Raw genomic sequence first — 14,898 nt, 5'->3', positions numbered from 1 at the left:
GAGCCCCTATGCCCGGCCTCAAAATTGTATTTTGTAGTGGTTTTTTTTTTTTTTTTTTTTTGACAGAGTCTTGCTCCGTTGCCCTGTTTGGAGTGCAGTGGCACAATATCTGCTCATTGCAACCTCTGCCTCCTGAGTTCAAGTGATTCTCCCGTCTCAGCCTCCCGAGTAGCTGGGACTACAGGTGTGCGCCACCAATTTTTGGCTAACTTTTATATTTTTGGTAAAGACGGGGCTTCACCCTGTTGGCCAGGCTGGTGTCGAACTCCTGACCTTAAGTGATCCACCCGCCTCAGCCTCTCAAAGTGTTAGGATTACAGGCATGAGCCACCGTGCCCAGCCTGTAGTGTATTTTTGTTGTTGTTGGCGTTTTGAGACGGAGTTTTGCCCTTGTCGCCCAGGCTGGAATGGAATGGCGCGATCTCGGCTCACCGAAACCTCCTTCTCTTGGGTTCAAGCAATTCTTCTGCCTCAACCTCCCGAGTAGCTGGGATTACAGGCACCCACCACCATGCCCGGCTAATTTCTGTATTTTTAGTAGAGATGGGGTTTTACCATGATGGCCAGGCTAGTCTCAAACTCCTGACCTCAGGTGATCCACGTCCCCCGGCCTCCCAAAGTGCTAGGATTACAGGTGTGAGCCACCATGCCCGGCCTGTGGTGTATTTTTTTTTAAACTCTGGTCAAAGCAGTCATGCACACCTATAATCCCAGCTACTAGGGAGGCTGAGGTGGGAGGATCGCTTGAGCGCAGGAGTTTGAAACCAGCCTGGGTAACACAGCCAGAATCTGTCTCAATTAAAACAACAACAAAACCTCTTGTCTAGGTCAGTAAAATTGCAGGTAGAAGTTGTGGTAATACAAAATTGTGTACTTTTATCACCACTTACACACCACACACCTAAAAAGAGTGAATATTCTTGTGTCTAAATACATCTCAATAAAGCGCAAGTTGGTCGGGATGTGAACGCATCTTACTGAGTAAAATGCATTAAGTCAGCAGGGCATGGTGGTTCACACCTGTAATCCCAGCACTGAGGGAGGCAGAGGCAGGAGGTTTGCTTGAGCCCATAAGGTCAAGACCAGACTGGGCAACATAGCGAGACCGCCCATCTCTACAAAAAAATAAAAATTAGCTGGGCGTGGTGGTTTACACCTATAGTCCCAGTTACTTGGGAGGCTGAGGCAGGAGGATCGCTGGAGCCCAGGAGTATGAAGCTGCAAGGCTATTGTACCACAAGGCTATCTATTGTGCCACTACACTCCAATCTGGGCAACAGAGTGAATCTTTTATCTAAAAAAAAAAAAGGCTGGGCCAGGTGCAGTGGCTCACGCCGTAATCCCAGCACTTTGGGAGGCCGAGGAGGGCAGATCACGAAGTCAGGAGATCGAGACCATCCTGGCTAACATGGTGAAACACTGTCTCTACTAAAAAATACAAAAAATTAGCCGGGCGTGGTGGCAGACGCCTGTACTCCCTGCTACTGGGGAGGCTGAGGCAGAAAGGCCTGAACCTGGGAGGCGGAGCTTGCGGTTTGCGGAGATCGTGCCACTGCACTCCAGTCTGGGCAACAGAGTGAGATTCCGTCTCAAAAAAAAAAAAAAAAAAGCTAAGTGCAGTGGCTCACACCTGTAATCCTAGCACTTTGGGAGGCCAAGACGGGCGGATCCCAAGGTCAGGAGTTCGAGACCAGCCTGGCCAATATGGTGAAACCGCATCTCTACCAATAATAGAAAAATTAACTGGGCATAGTGGCGCACACCTGTAGTCCCAGCTACTAGGGAGGCTGAGGCAGGAGAATTGCTTGAACCCAGGAGGCAGAGGTGGCAATGAGCCGAGATCGTGCCACTGAACTCCAGCCTGGGCGACAGAGCGAGACTCTGTCTCAAAAAAAAAAAAAAAGTAAGATCCATGTAAGTGATGTCATATGTCATAATCCATGGTTTACTCATGACCCACAGTTTGGAAAACACCAGGAAGAAGGAAGGGAGAATGAATAATCGGGGAAAGCGAAAGAGGGGGGAAAGTGAAAGAGGGAGGAAAGCTGAGGAGTTCCCAATGTTGCAAATGGGGAGATTTCATGTGAGATATAGATTACCTGCATCTCTTGGGGGAGCTAAGAGTGTGTACTTGGAGGCAGTCAAGTTTGAGAAGTCTGACATCCTTACTCAGCCAGCCCCACGCTAGGCACTGGAAGGTGAGTCACTCTGGTGAGGCGATTGCGATTGGGTGAGACCCAGTAAGGATGGAAAGTGTAGAGGAGGAGACAGGAGTCCACGGCTTTGGAAAAAGGAAGGACAAAACTCACCAAACCACAGCAGGGCAGGAAGTAACAATGAGAAACTGAAAAAAGAAACGGAATGGAAAGCTATGAGACAGGATGAAATTTGGCATGGGGTCTGCCCAGGCATGTCCATGCCAGGTGCCCAGGGCTGCTTCCGTGACGTGGGTCCCCTGCCAGATTTGTGGTGAGTGCGGCCAGGTGTGCATGCTCCGACGTGTGTGCAGTGGGCCAGTTAGCAAGAAGCTGTCACAGGTGTGACTTTGTGACATGTGTCGGTGGTCAGTTTCTTCTATGTCTGATTTGGTTTGTGTCTCTGAATGTCAGTTTCTTTCATTTTTATTTTTATTTTTATTTTTAAGACGGAGTTTGCTCTTGTTGCCCAGGCTAGAATGCAATGGCACTATCTCGGCTCACTGCAACCTCCGCCTCCCGGGTTCAAGCAATTCTCCTGCCTCAGCCTCCCAAGTTGCTGGGATTACAGGCATGCGCCACCACGCCCGGCTAATTTTGTATTTTTAGTAGAGATGGGGTTTCATCATGTTGTTCAGGCTGGTCTCGAATTCCTGACCTCAGGCAGTCCACGCACCTTGGCCTCCCAAAGTGCTGGGATTACAGGCGTGAGCCACCGTGTCGGGCGAATGTCAGTTTCTGATAGTTTTAATGTGTTAGCTGTGAAATTGTGTGAGTGCATTTGTGTATGTCCCTGTGAGAGTGTGATTTGGATTTGGCCGTGTATCCAGGTATCCCTGTAACAGGTGTCTGTGTGTATGTGTGTGTCCCCTGTGCCTATCAGCAAGTTTGTGTTTCCTGATAAGCACTCCGCCTATGTCTGTGTGGTTGCACCACCGTGTGTGTGGTGTGGGTGCCTGTTCGGTAGGGTTGTTTGTGAACACAGTTTGTGGGCCCAGGTGTTATCATCAGTGTGGGTGTTTCTGCAACTGTGTGTGGCCCTGTCATTGTGTCCGTCTGCTTGTCCAGGGGACCCTGTTAGTGAGTCTGTGCATTCCGTCTGGGTGTGTGTGTGAGCCCCATCAGTATGTAAGTGTGTGTGCTCATGCCCCTGTCCATGGTGTGGATTTGCGAGACTGTGGCCTTGTGTCTGTGAGTACATCCTCTGGGCTCTGCCTGCACGTGACTTTGTGGACCCTGGAACGCCCGTCGGTCGGTCTGTGTACGCATCGCTGGGGGTGTGGATCTGTGGGTCCCAGTCAGTGTGTGTGTCCGACTGTCCCGGTGTCTGGGCGATCTCCCCACACCCCGCCGCACAGCGCCTGGGTCCTCCTTGCCTTGAGCTAGGCCCTGCCCCGTCCCCGGCTGCAGGGAAACCCCCGGCGCGGAGGTGGGGGGGCGCGGCGCGCGCCTGCAAGTCCTGACTTGTCCGCGGCGGGCGGGCGGGGCCGTAGCGTCACGCGGGGGCGGGGCGTGGGACCCGCCGGGCGGGGGCGGGGCGGGGCGGGGCGGGGCGGCTTTGGAGCGGGCCCGGGATCCGCCGGGCGGCCTGAGACGCGGCGCGAGCCACATGCGAGCGGGCGCCTGGCGGCGGCGGCGGCGGCGGCACCAGCGATCCCAGCAGCGGCCACGACGCGGACGCGCCTGCCGCCCGGGGAGCGGCAGCAGCCACAGCCACAGCAGCCTCCACTGCAGTTAGAGCGGCAGCAGCAGCGACAGCCACAGCAGCAGCCGCCGCGGAGAGCGGCGCTCGGCGGGCGCGCCCTCCTGAAGGAAGCCGCCCGCCCCCCACCGCCGCCCCCTCCGGCGTGTTCATGCCCCCGGGGTGAGTGTGCGCGCCCCGAATCCTCTCCGGCGGCGATCGGCCAGGCCGGGTGGACTCCCTGGAGGAGGTGACAGGAGTGCAGGCGGAGAGCCGTGTGGGCGCCCTGCCTCCCCACACCGCGCCTCTCCAAACCCCGCGAGGGACTCTGGGCCAGGGTCGCCGGGTGAGAGGCGGCTCGGCGTTGGGGCGCCGGTCTGGGCGCACAGGTGCCTCGGCGGTCTGGCGGGTTTGTTTACAAACAATGGGGTGCGGGCTCGGCAGCGCCCCCTGGCGGCCAGTGCGGCCCCGGGGAAGAGGGTCGACCCCCGGGGTGCCCCAGCCCCCAAAGTCCGGGAGGGGCGGGGGGGCGGCACGGAGGGGCGGCCACACCCAGGGCGCGCGCCCGCTGGGGGCGGCGACGGGGGGCGGCTCGCGGGCCGTGGAGTCTGCGGCTCCTGCGGGCGGGGGCTGCGCCCCAGCAACAGCCGGTTATTGGCCCCGCGCTCGCCTGGCGGGCGGGGCGGGCGCACGTGGCGGCGGTGGGGGGGCTGTGACAGCGGAGGGGGGTGTCTGGGACCGCCGTGGGAGCGCGCGTGTGCGGGGTTGTGGATCTGCAGGTGTCTCGCCTGGGTGTGTGCGCGTGTCTGGCTCCGAGTTTGTGCTGGGTTCTGCAGGGAGTGGTGGTGTCGATCCGGAGGAATGTTGGGGTTTCTGACCCGTCGGGGTGTCTGCGTGAGTCCCCGCGCCTGTTTGTGTGGGGTTCTGTCTGTGGGTGCCCTGCTTGTGGGGTGGGTGGACCTGCGTGTGTTGTCGGTGAGAGTTGTCTGTTTGTGCTGTTCCGGGATGATACTGGGGGTCTGTATTGCCTGCGTGTGCTGGGGTGTGGAGGTTGTAGTGTGCGTGTGTTGCTGGAGTGAGCTGTTTGTGTGTTTATGTGTGTGTCTTGCCCGAGCGTGCGATGTGTGTGATTGTGTCTTGCCTGTGTGTTTCTGTCTTGGCTGAGGCCGTCTCTGTATCTCCGGGGCATGTGTCTTTTGCCCAGCGTTTGTGATGCTGCGCCTGCTAAATGCAAATGTCTGTTTTCTGTCCAGGTGTCTGTGTGAGTTGTCAGGTGTGAGTGTGTGTGTATGTGTGTGGTGGGGGGTTGTTTCAGTCTGGGTTTGGCTTGTGTGTCTGGCATCAGCGTCTGGGATTTGAGGACCCAGGATCTGTGGGGTCTATGCAGTGTAGACGGTGGATGTTGCTGGCAGCCTCTGGATGGGGTTGTCTGAGCCTCTGTGTGTGTGTGTGTGTGTTGGGTCTGAGGGGCTTGTCACTGTGATCGGCTGGCTCATGTGTGTCATGTGGGCTGCGTGTGTGTAGTGTTTATGTCAGTCACGTGAGACCAGTGTTTTCTGTGGGTGCGCTAGGTGTGTGTGCTGCTGGGCTGTGTGGGATTAGAGTTAGCTGTAGGGTGTGTGTGTGTGTGTGTTGCTGACAGTTGGTGATGATGTTTGAGGGTTGCGTGAGGAGGGTGGGTTGGTGTCTGGTGGTGTGTTGAGGTCTGATGGCATGTGTCTGTGTGTGCCTGATTTATGTGTGTCCTGAGAGTTGGTGACATGTGGGTGTGTTTTGGGGGTGTTGATGTATGTGTGTCCGCGGGTGTCTGTTTTGTGTTGATATGTGAGTCCAGAGGTGTGCAGGTCTTATGTCTGGAGTGAGTGTGTGTGTGTGGAGAGGGGCATGTTTGGGAACTGAGGCAGTGCCTAGCTTGTGTGTGTGTGTTTGTGTTTGCAAAGGCTGCATTGTGTTTGCATGTGCCCCTGGGCATATCAACAGTGGGTCAGTGTGTGAGACTTTGACAGTTTGGATGTGTGGGGATGGATTGTGCCAGCCAGTGTGCGCAGTATGTAGAGTGCTTATGATGGTCTGTCTGGATGCTCCTGCTTTGGTCGGGGTGTGTGTGTGTGTGTGTGTGTATTGTGTGTACTGAGTAGTGATGTCCGAGACTGGGGCCATCTCAGTGTTTGTGTGCAAGTGGGAGGTGGGGTGGGCGGTCAGGCTGGCCAGTCCCGTGTGAGTCCTTGTGTGTGTGCTGTGGGGGCCTCGCTGTGCCTCACTGCCCTCCCTGTGTGCCCGTCGCTGTGTTGGGAAAGTTGTCCCCACCAGCCCATGCTGTGAGTCCCAAGTGGAGTGAGTTTGTGTTGTGGGACTGTCACAGCCCTCATACACACACCTGCTAGACCCCTCCATCCGTCCTGTGTGAGCCCTGTCCTTGCTGTGAGAGCCGTCCTGTGCCCCCTGTCCCTCCTGTGTGCCCATCACCGTATGCACGGGAGGCTCTCCAGGCCAGCCAGGACCCGGTGGTGTCATCCCCCGGCTGGGCGTGTCTCTGTGGGGCCATCACCCCCTCCGCATGCACACACACCTCCACTCTTCTCCATCTGGGTCCTAACCCCGGGTAGGCTGGAGGTACAGTGGGCCCTGGTACTTCCCTGCTGACCTGCTCCTCCTCCCGTGTCCCGCAGGCCCCAGGGAGCGCCATGGCCCGCGCACGCCAGGAGGGCAGCTCCCCGGAGCCCGTAGAGGGCCTGGCCCGCGACGGCCCGCGCCCCTTCCCGCTCGGCCGCCTGGTGCCCTCGGCAGTGTCCTGCGGCCTCTGCGAGCCCGGCCTGGCTGCCGCCCCCGCCGCCCCCACCCTGCTGCCCGCTGCCTACCTCTGCGCCCCCACCGCCCCACCCGCCGTCACCGCCGCCCTGGGGGGTCCCCGCTGGCCTGGGGGTCCCCGCAGCCGGCCCCGAGGCCCGCGCCCGGACGGTGAGTGCCCGCCCCGCCCCCGGGGTGATAGGAGCCGGGAAGAGAGAGGGCTGGAGACTCGGAGGAACTGGAGAAGTGGGAGAGGACGGGGGGAGGTGGCGGGCCCAGCCGGGCCACTGGGAGGGTGTGGCCAATGTGGTCTTTGTGTTGCAAGAAGCAGGAAGACGGAGGCTGGGGGTGGAGGGGGAGGTCAAGTGGGAAGTCCCTCCTGGAATCTGACTGCAGTCCCCGAATTGCAGCCCACTGTCTCTTCCGGGCCTGGGGCAACAGCTGCATCCCAGCTCCCCTCCCCCAGTCTGGGTCCTCTAGACCCCCTGGAGGATTCCTGTTGCAGGGAGAGTGGGCCGAGCGGGAGGACTGTCAACTCTGGCCTCTGGGGAGGGGTCCAGAGGCCTTTTGCTTTTATTTGCATCTCTTTGGCCAGGGCTGTCCTCAGCAGTCCCGGCGGAGGAAGGAGAGGGGGAGGGGCCATTGTGTTGGGAAAGTCCCCTCGGGGAGGTGGGGGAGTCTTGGGGAGGGAAGGGTTAAAGGTCCCCTGCCTGATGGGCTGTTAACCCTGTGGTGCCCGTGGAGTCCCATCCCTGCCGGCAGGCGCTGTAGGGAAAGTGTGTCCTGGTTTCCCATCCCCCATCTTGTCCCGGCAGCCCAAGGGGAGCGAGGAAAGAGAAAACTTCCCTAACTCAGTTCCTGGAAGCCCTGGAAGGGGACACCGATTTCAAGGCCAAGGTCACAGATGTGGAAACTGAGGCCCTGGCTGTAGGCCTTAGGGAACCCTCAGGCCAGGACCTGGTGGGACGGGAGGGCAGGAGCCTCCTAGGGCGCTCAGAAGTGGGGGGGGTGGGGGGTGGCAGGAAGGCATCTCCCGCGTTCCAGTCCCCCAGGCCCGCGCTCTGAAGCTGCCACAGTCTCTGGCCTTCTGGTCTCTAGGCCTCTGCCACATCCGGAGGTGTGGCTTCCCTGTGGTTGGACACGAGAGGGCAGGAGACCTGAGGCTTGTGATCTGGGTGGGGTCAGTCACTGTATCCCTGTGTGACCTTGGGATACTCCCTAAGGGCGGGCCTCAGTTTCCCTGCCTGTCACATGGAAAAGGCAAAATGTGGCCCCTTTGGGAAATAGAGGTCGTTAAGCCTGACCACCCCCGGGGTCACCTCTCTGGCCGTCTACCTTCCACACTGACAAGGGCCGTGGGGACGTAGCTGGCCAGACAGGTGACCCCAGAGCGGCGTCCCCAGGTACTTCTTGCTTTCTGGTGCCTGTGGAGGAGAAGCTGAGAAATTGACTCACTAGCGATGGGATCACTAGAAATGAGGCGGGGAGCAGTGGCTGGGAAAGAGGGAAGCAGGCCGAGACACCTCGAGGCCTGGAGGGGTGGTGGGTGCTGACCGCGCCCCTCTGCCTCTCCAAGGTCCTCAGCCCTCGCTCTCGCTGGCGGAGCAGCACCTGGAGTCGCCCGTGCCCAGCGCCCCGGGGGCTCTGGCGGGCGGTCCCACCCAGGCGGCCCCGGGAGTCCGCGGGGAGGAGGAACAGTGGGCCCGGGAGATCGGGGCCCAGCTGCGGCGGATGGCGGACGACCTCAACGCGCAGTACGAGCGGCGGGTGAGTGCTGGGGGTGGGGTAGACGGCAGGTGGGACTTCCCGCCGGAGGAGGGGGCGGCAGGCGGCCCCCGCCAGATGTGCGGCAGCTGCTGCCCTGCGCGGCTGGGTCGCTCCGCGGACAGGCAGGTGGGGGGGTAAGTGGGTGGGGGGGAATCGCGCGCCCGCAGAACCGCCCAAGGACTCCGCGCCGCGGCTGGCATAGCCGGAGCCCGAACCAGGGCCAGGGCCAGGGCCAGGACCGGGGACTAGGCCGCCGAGGAGTGGAGCTGCGCGCCCGTGGCCCGCGGCCGCGGGGACTGAGGGCGGCGCTGGGCGGCGCGGCTCATATATCCCGGGCTATTTATAGCCGGTGAGTCAGCAGCCGCGCCGCGCCCGCCCCCTGCCGTCCCTCTCGCGCGGCCCGCAGCGCCACACAGTTTCCCGGGCGCCGGGGCGGGCCGGGGACCGCAGGGGTGGGCTCGCAGCCCCGCCCCGCGGGAGGCCCCGCCCCCCATCCCCTGGCGCGGCCTCGATTTTTTAAAGCAAGTATTCGAAGCCCACAGCAGAGAATGGGAAATCACAAACATCATGCGCCCACCAGCCAGCTCTGTTCAGTTTGAACATTACACCCGCATTGCTTGCTTATTAAGAAACCAAACAAAACCGCAGAAACGCATGTGGTGAAGCTCCTTACTCTCCCCATCCCTTCCCCCTCCTTGCATCCAAAGGAAATCTCTCGAGTTGGCCTCTCTCAACCCCTGCAGGTGTTGCTTTTACTCCGTATTTACCAGGCCAGAACCAGGGCTTAGAATCATGGGGCATTCTTAGCTTAGCGTATATCACATAGTTCTTGTTTCTCCCCAGAATTCCTTTTTCCCTCAATATTAGGCTTCAGATTCACCATATGGGCAAAAGAGCTTCCATTCATCTATGTTCAGCCAGGCACGGTGGCTCACTCCTGTAATCCCAGCACTTTGGGAGGCGGAGATGGAAGGACGCTTGAGCCCAGGAGTTCCAGACCAGCCTGGGCCACATAATGAGATCCCCGTTGCTACAAAAAATACAAAAATTAGCCGGGTGTGGTGGCGCGGGCCTGTAGTCTCAGCTACTTGGGAGGCTGAGGTGAAAGGGTCCCTTGAGCCAAGGAAGTCGAGGCTGCACTGAGCCATGAAGGGTCACTGAACTCCAGCCTGGGGGACAGAGCAAGACCATCTCAAAAAAGAAACAACAAATACAGCCATTTTCGGCCTGGTGCAGTGGCCCACGCCTGTAATCCCAGCCCTTTGGGAGGCGGAGGCAAGTGGATCACTTGAGGTTGGGAGTTTGAGACCAGTCTGGCCAACATGGTGAAACCTCGTCTCTACTAAAAATACAAAAATTAAGGCCGGGCGTGGTGGCTCATGCCTGTAATCCCAGCACTTTGGGAGGCTGAGGAGGGCGGATCACCTGAGGTCGGGAGTTCGAGATGAGCCTGACCAACATGAAAAAACCCCATCTCTACTAAAAATACAAAATTAGCTGGGCATGGTGGCGCATGCCTGTAATCTCAGCTACTCGGGAGGCTGAGGCAGGATAATTGCTTGAAACCGGGAGGCAGAGGTTGCGGTGAGCCGAGATCGTGCCATTGCACTCCAGCCTGGGCAACAACAGCGAAAATCTGTCTCAAAAAAAAAAAAAAACAAACAAAAAGTAGCTGAGCATGGTGGCACACGCCAGTAATCCCAGCTACTTGGGAGACTGAGGCAGGAGAATCTCTTGAACCCAGGAGGTGGAGGTTGCAGTGAGCCGAGATCAGGAGATCATGCCACTGCACTCCAGCCTGGAGGATAGAATGAAACTCTGTCTCAAAAAAAAAAAAAAAGTCATTTTCACTGCTACATAGTATTCTGTTGGATAAACATAGTATCCTTATTCATTTTCTCATTGATGGATATTTAGGATAGATACGTATTTTTATTTTATGTTTAGAGACAGGGTCTCACTGTCTCCCAGGCTGGAGTGCCGTGGTTCAATCACAGCTCCCTGCAGCCTCCAACTCCTGGGTTTAAGGGATCCTCCCGCCTCAGCCTCCCAAGTAGCTGGGACCACAGGCAGGTCCACCATGCCTGGCTAATTTTTATTTTTTTGTAGAGATCAGGTCTTTCTGTGTTACCCAGGCTGGTCTCAAACTCCTGGCCTCAAGTGATCCTCCTGCCTTGGCCTCCCAAAGTGCTGGAATTATGGGTCTGAGCTACCTCACCCAGACTATTTTTAAATATATTTCAGATTTTATTTTATTTATTTATTTTTTGAGACAGAGTTTCGCTCTTGCTGCCCAGGTTGGAGTGCAATGGTGCAATCTCGGCCCATTGCAACCTTCACCTCCCGGGTTCAAGTGATTCTCCTGCCTCAGCCTCCCAAGTAGCTGAGATTACAGATGCCTGCCACCATGCCCAGCTAATTTTTGTATTTTTAGTAGAGACGGGGTTTCACTATGTTGACCAGGCTGATCTTGAATTCCCGACCTCAGGTGATCCACCCACCTCGGCCTTCCAAAGTGCTGGGATTACAGGTGTGAGCCACTGCGCCCGGCCATTATTTATTGCCTTTTTTCCTCTCCCAATCATGCATATTTCCGGGTGCGCTCTTGTGTTTCTAGAGTAGGTACCTGGGTGGTCTGCCCACCATCCACCTTACTAGGTGATTGCTAGCTTTCTCACCAGGTGGCACCCACAGCAGTGTGACAGTGGTGGGTTTTGTAACTTACGCCAATCCGATGTGCCCCCTTTGCCGCCATCTCCTGGCCCCAAGAGTTGCTAGGGAGTGTTGAGGAGGCTGGGCTGGTACCAGGTGACTCACTACCAGGTAGCATGAGGACGATGAGGATCATTTAATCTTCTGTAAAGTGAGTTTCTCCTTCCCCTGCACCTGAAGGGAAGGAGGTTAGGTGGTCCCCACTTAGCAGAGAGCCTGCCTGTGGAGCTACAGGGAGTGGCAGAGGATGCAGCTCTCTGTACACTTTAAAAAAATTTTTTTTTTTGACACGGAGTCTTGCTCTGTTGCCCAGGCTGGAGTGCAGTGGTGCAGTCTCGGCTCACTGCAACCTCCGCCTCCCGGGTTCAAGCGATTCTCCTGCCTTGGCCTCCCGAGTAGCTGGGAATACAGGTGCGTGCCACCAGGCCCAGCTAATTTTTGTTGTTTTAGTAGAGACGGGGTTTCCCCATGGTGGCCAGGCTGGTCTTGAACTCCTGACCTCAGGTGATCCACCTGCCTTGGCCTCCCAAAGTGCTGGGATTACAGGCGTGAGCCACCTTGCCCAGTCATTTTTTTTTTTTTGAGATGGAGTCTCGCTCTGTCACCCAGGCTGGAGTGCAGTGGCGCCATCTCGGCTCACTGCAAGCTCCACCTACCGGGTTCACGCCATTCTCCTGCCTCAGCCTCCCGAGTAGCTGGGACTACAGGCGCCCACCACCACACCCGGCTAATTTTTTTGTATTTTTAGTAGAGATGGGGTTTCACTGTGTTGCCAGGATGATCTCGATCTCCTGACCTCATAATCCACCCGCCTCGGCCTCCCAAAGTGCTGGGATTACAGGCGTGAGCCACCGCACCTGGCCTGTTTTTTTTTTTTTTTTTTTTTTTTTGAGACAGAGTTTTGCTCTTGCCCAGGCTGGAGTGCAATGGCACGATCTCGGCTCACCGCAACCTCCACTTCCCAGGTTCAAGCGATTCTCCTGCCTCAGCCTTCCCAAGTAGCTGGGATTACAGACATGCGCCACCAAGTCCGGCTAATTTTGTATTTTTAGTAGAGAAGGGGTTTCTCCATGTAGGTCAGGCTGGTCTCAAACTCCGACCTCAGGTGATCCGCCTACCTCAGCCTCCCAAAGTGCTGAGATTACAGGCATGAGCTACCGCGCCCGGCCTGTATTTTTAATAGAGACGGGGTTCCACCATGTTGGCCACACTGGTCTCAAACTCCTGACCTTAGGTGATCCTCCCGCCTTGGCCTCTCAAAGTGCTGGGATTACAGCTATAAGTCACTGCGCCGGGCCTCTGTACTCTTTTTTAGTATTGCCTTTAATTTTTACCAGTCGGGAGCCTTTCCTAGGACCTAGCCTCCTGCCTGCCCACTTCCTAGGATGTTGGAGCTGAGAGGGTCCTAGAGACCACCTTGTTTTCATCCTGCCACTGGAGAGAGGGCAGGGGTTTCACTCGGCGTTGCCTAGAGGTACTTCTGTTGAAGCCTCTGCAATGGGGGGGGTGAACTCTTCCCAGTTCTCCTCCTTCCACAGATTGTTCTAGAACTGCCAAGACTGTGGGCACCCTGCTCCTTTCTCCTCATCTTGCCAGCCCTGCAGGGAGGGGCAGGATAGGTTGCAGTCCATCCTTCAGCCCCTTGGGGGATGTCTTTCTCAAATGTACAACAGAGACGCAGTCACAGCTAACGTGCCACGCACTCGCTTGGTGCCCAGCTCTCTGCTGAAGGCATTCCGTGTTTGTCCTCTGCCTCCAGGTCTCATGTCCTGGATGAGGATGTGACCTCCGAGACGTGGACATTAGCCCAGGCCGGGGGAGGAGCTGGAATAGGGTGGGCGAGACTGTCGCCTCGCTGCCCCTGCAGCTGACCATCCCCACTCCCATCACCATACTCAGTCCCCTGCTAACTGCCCCTTCTCTCTCTTTTCCCCAGAGACAAGAGGAGCAGCAGCGGCACCGCCCCTCGCCCTGGAGGGTCCTGTACAATCTCATCATGGGACTCCTGCCCTTACCCAGGGGCCACAGAGCCCCCGAGATGGAGCCCAATTAGGTGCCTGCACCCGCCCGGTGGACGTCAGGGACTCGGGGGGCAGGCCCCTCCCACCTCCTGACACCCTGGCCAGCGCGGGGGACTTTCTCTGCACCATGTAGCATACTGGACTCCCAGCCCTGCCTGTCCCGGGGGCGGGCCGGGGCAGCCACTCCAGCCCCAGCCCCAGCCCAGCCTGGGGTGCACTGACAGAGATGCGGACTCCTGGGTCCCTGGCCAAGAAGCCAGGAGAGGGAGGGCTGATGGACTCAGCATCGGAAGGTGGCGGTGACCGAGGGGGTGGGGACTGAGCCGCCCGCCTCTGCCGCCCACCACCATCTCAGGAAAGGCTGTTGTGCTGGTGCCCGTTCCAGCTGCAGGGGTGACACGGGGGGGGGGGCTCTCCTCTCGGTGCTCCTTCACTCTGGGCCTGGCCTCAGGCCCCTGGTGCTTCCCCCCCTCCTCCTGGGAGGGGGCCCGTGAAGAGCAAATGAGCCAAACGTGACCACTAGCCTCCTGGAGCCAGAGAGTGGGGCTCGTTTGCCGGTTGCTCCAGCCCGGCGCCCAGCCATCTTCCCTGAGCCAGCCGGCGGGTGGTGGGCATGCCTGCCTCACCTTCATCAGGGGGTGGCCAGGAGGGGCCCAGACTGTGAATCCTGTGCTCTGCCCGTGACCGCCCCCCGCCCCATCAATCCCATTGCATAGGTTTAGAGAGAGCACGTGTGACCACTGGCATTCATTTGGGGGGTGGGAGATTTTGGCTGAAGCCGCCCCAGCCTTAGTCCCCAGGGCCAAGCGCTGGGGGGAAGACGGGGAGTCAGGGAGGGGGGGAAATCTCGGAAGAGGGAGGAGTCTGGGAGTGGGGAGGGATGGCCCAGCCTGTAAGATACTGTATATGTGCTGCTGTAGATACCGGAATGAATTTTCTGTACATGTTTGGTTAATTTTTTTTGTACATGATTTTTGTATGTTTCCTTTTCAATAAAATCAGATTGGAACAGTGGATACTCTCTCTGCTTGCCTTCCCTGCAGCGTGGCCTTGGAGAGGCTTCTGATCGGGGGCTCTGCTCTGTGAGCCCTGCTTGTGAGTGGGTGGGAGAGGTGGGCCCTGGCAGTTGTGGCTCCATCAGAAGAAAGGCTAAGGGGCCTGGGCTCCTCCAGACCGGGACGCTCCTAGCCTTCATCATCCCCATTCCCGGTAAAAGTGAAGCTTGGCCTGGTGCCATGGCTCATGCCTGTAATCCCAGCACTTTGAGAGGCCGAGGTGGGTAGATCTTTGAACCCAGGAGTTCAAGACCATCCTGGGCAACACGATGAAACTCCGTCTCTACAAAAATAAAAAAAAAAAAATTAGCCAGGCATGGTGGTGTGTGTCTGTAGTCCCAGCTACTCAGGAGCCTGAGGCAGGAGGATCACTTGAGCCCAGGAATTGGAGGCTGCAGTGAGCGATGATCAAGCCACTGCACTCAAGCTTGGGTGACAGGGTGAGACCCTGTCTCAAAAACGAAATAAAAAGAAGTGAAGTCCCCATGAGGTGTTGTAGGGGCGCTTGATATTTAATGGATGAGTGAATAACCTGTAACATATTCAGAGGCACCACTGTGACAAGTGCTTGGGATAGAGTCATGAGACAGACCTCGTTTCTGCCCTCACAGAGACAGAAAGGGACATCTGGCCTTGCACTGTGATCAGCCGTAGGCTGCCTCTCCAGCTGGAGGAGCACC

At 57.8% G+C, this 14,898-nt stretch overlaps 1 protein-coding gene across 5 annotated transcripts; it reads left to right on the top strand.

The window, feature by feature from the left end:
• The first annotated feature begins 1,316 nt into the window (after positions 1-1,316).
• On the top strand, positions 1,317-14,177 carry BBC3 (BCL2 binding component 3). Of its 5 annotated transcripts, none has more exons than XM_034945215.3 (4): positions 2,319-2,469; positions 6,546-6,834; positions 8,240-8,430; positions 13,079-14,177. In XM_034945215.3, exons 2-4 carry the CDS (start codon positions 6,561-6,563, stop codon positions 13,193-13,195), a joined length of 582 nt encoding a protein of 193 aa, XP_034801106.3. In that variant the 5' UTR covers positions 2,319-2,469; positions 6,546-6,560; the 3' UTR covers positions 13,196-14,177. The 5 variants fall into 5 exon arrangements, with proteins under 5 accessions (XP_003817529.1, XP_034801106.3, XP_034801104.1 ...); XM_034945213.3 differs by lacking the exon at positions 2,319-2,469 and adding an exon at positions 3,923-4,059; XM_034945214.3 differs by lacking the exon at positions 2,319-2,469 and adding an exon at positions 4,572-4,668.
• The last annotated feature ends 721 nt before the right edge of the window (positions 14,178-14,898 follow it).

Source organism: Pan paniscus, chromosome 20, assembly GCF_029289425.2.
Source record: "Pan paniscus chromosome 20, NHGRI_mPanPan1-v2.0_pri, whole genome shotgun sequence".
NCBI lineage: Eukaryota > Metazoa > Chordata > Mammalia > Primates > Hominidae > Pan > Pan paniscus.
This window is presented reverse-complemented; position numbering and strand designations above follow the sequence as displayed.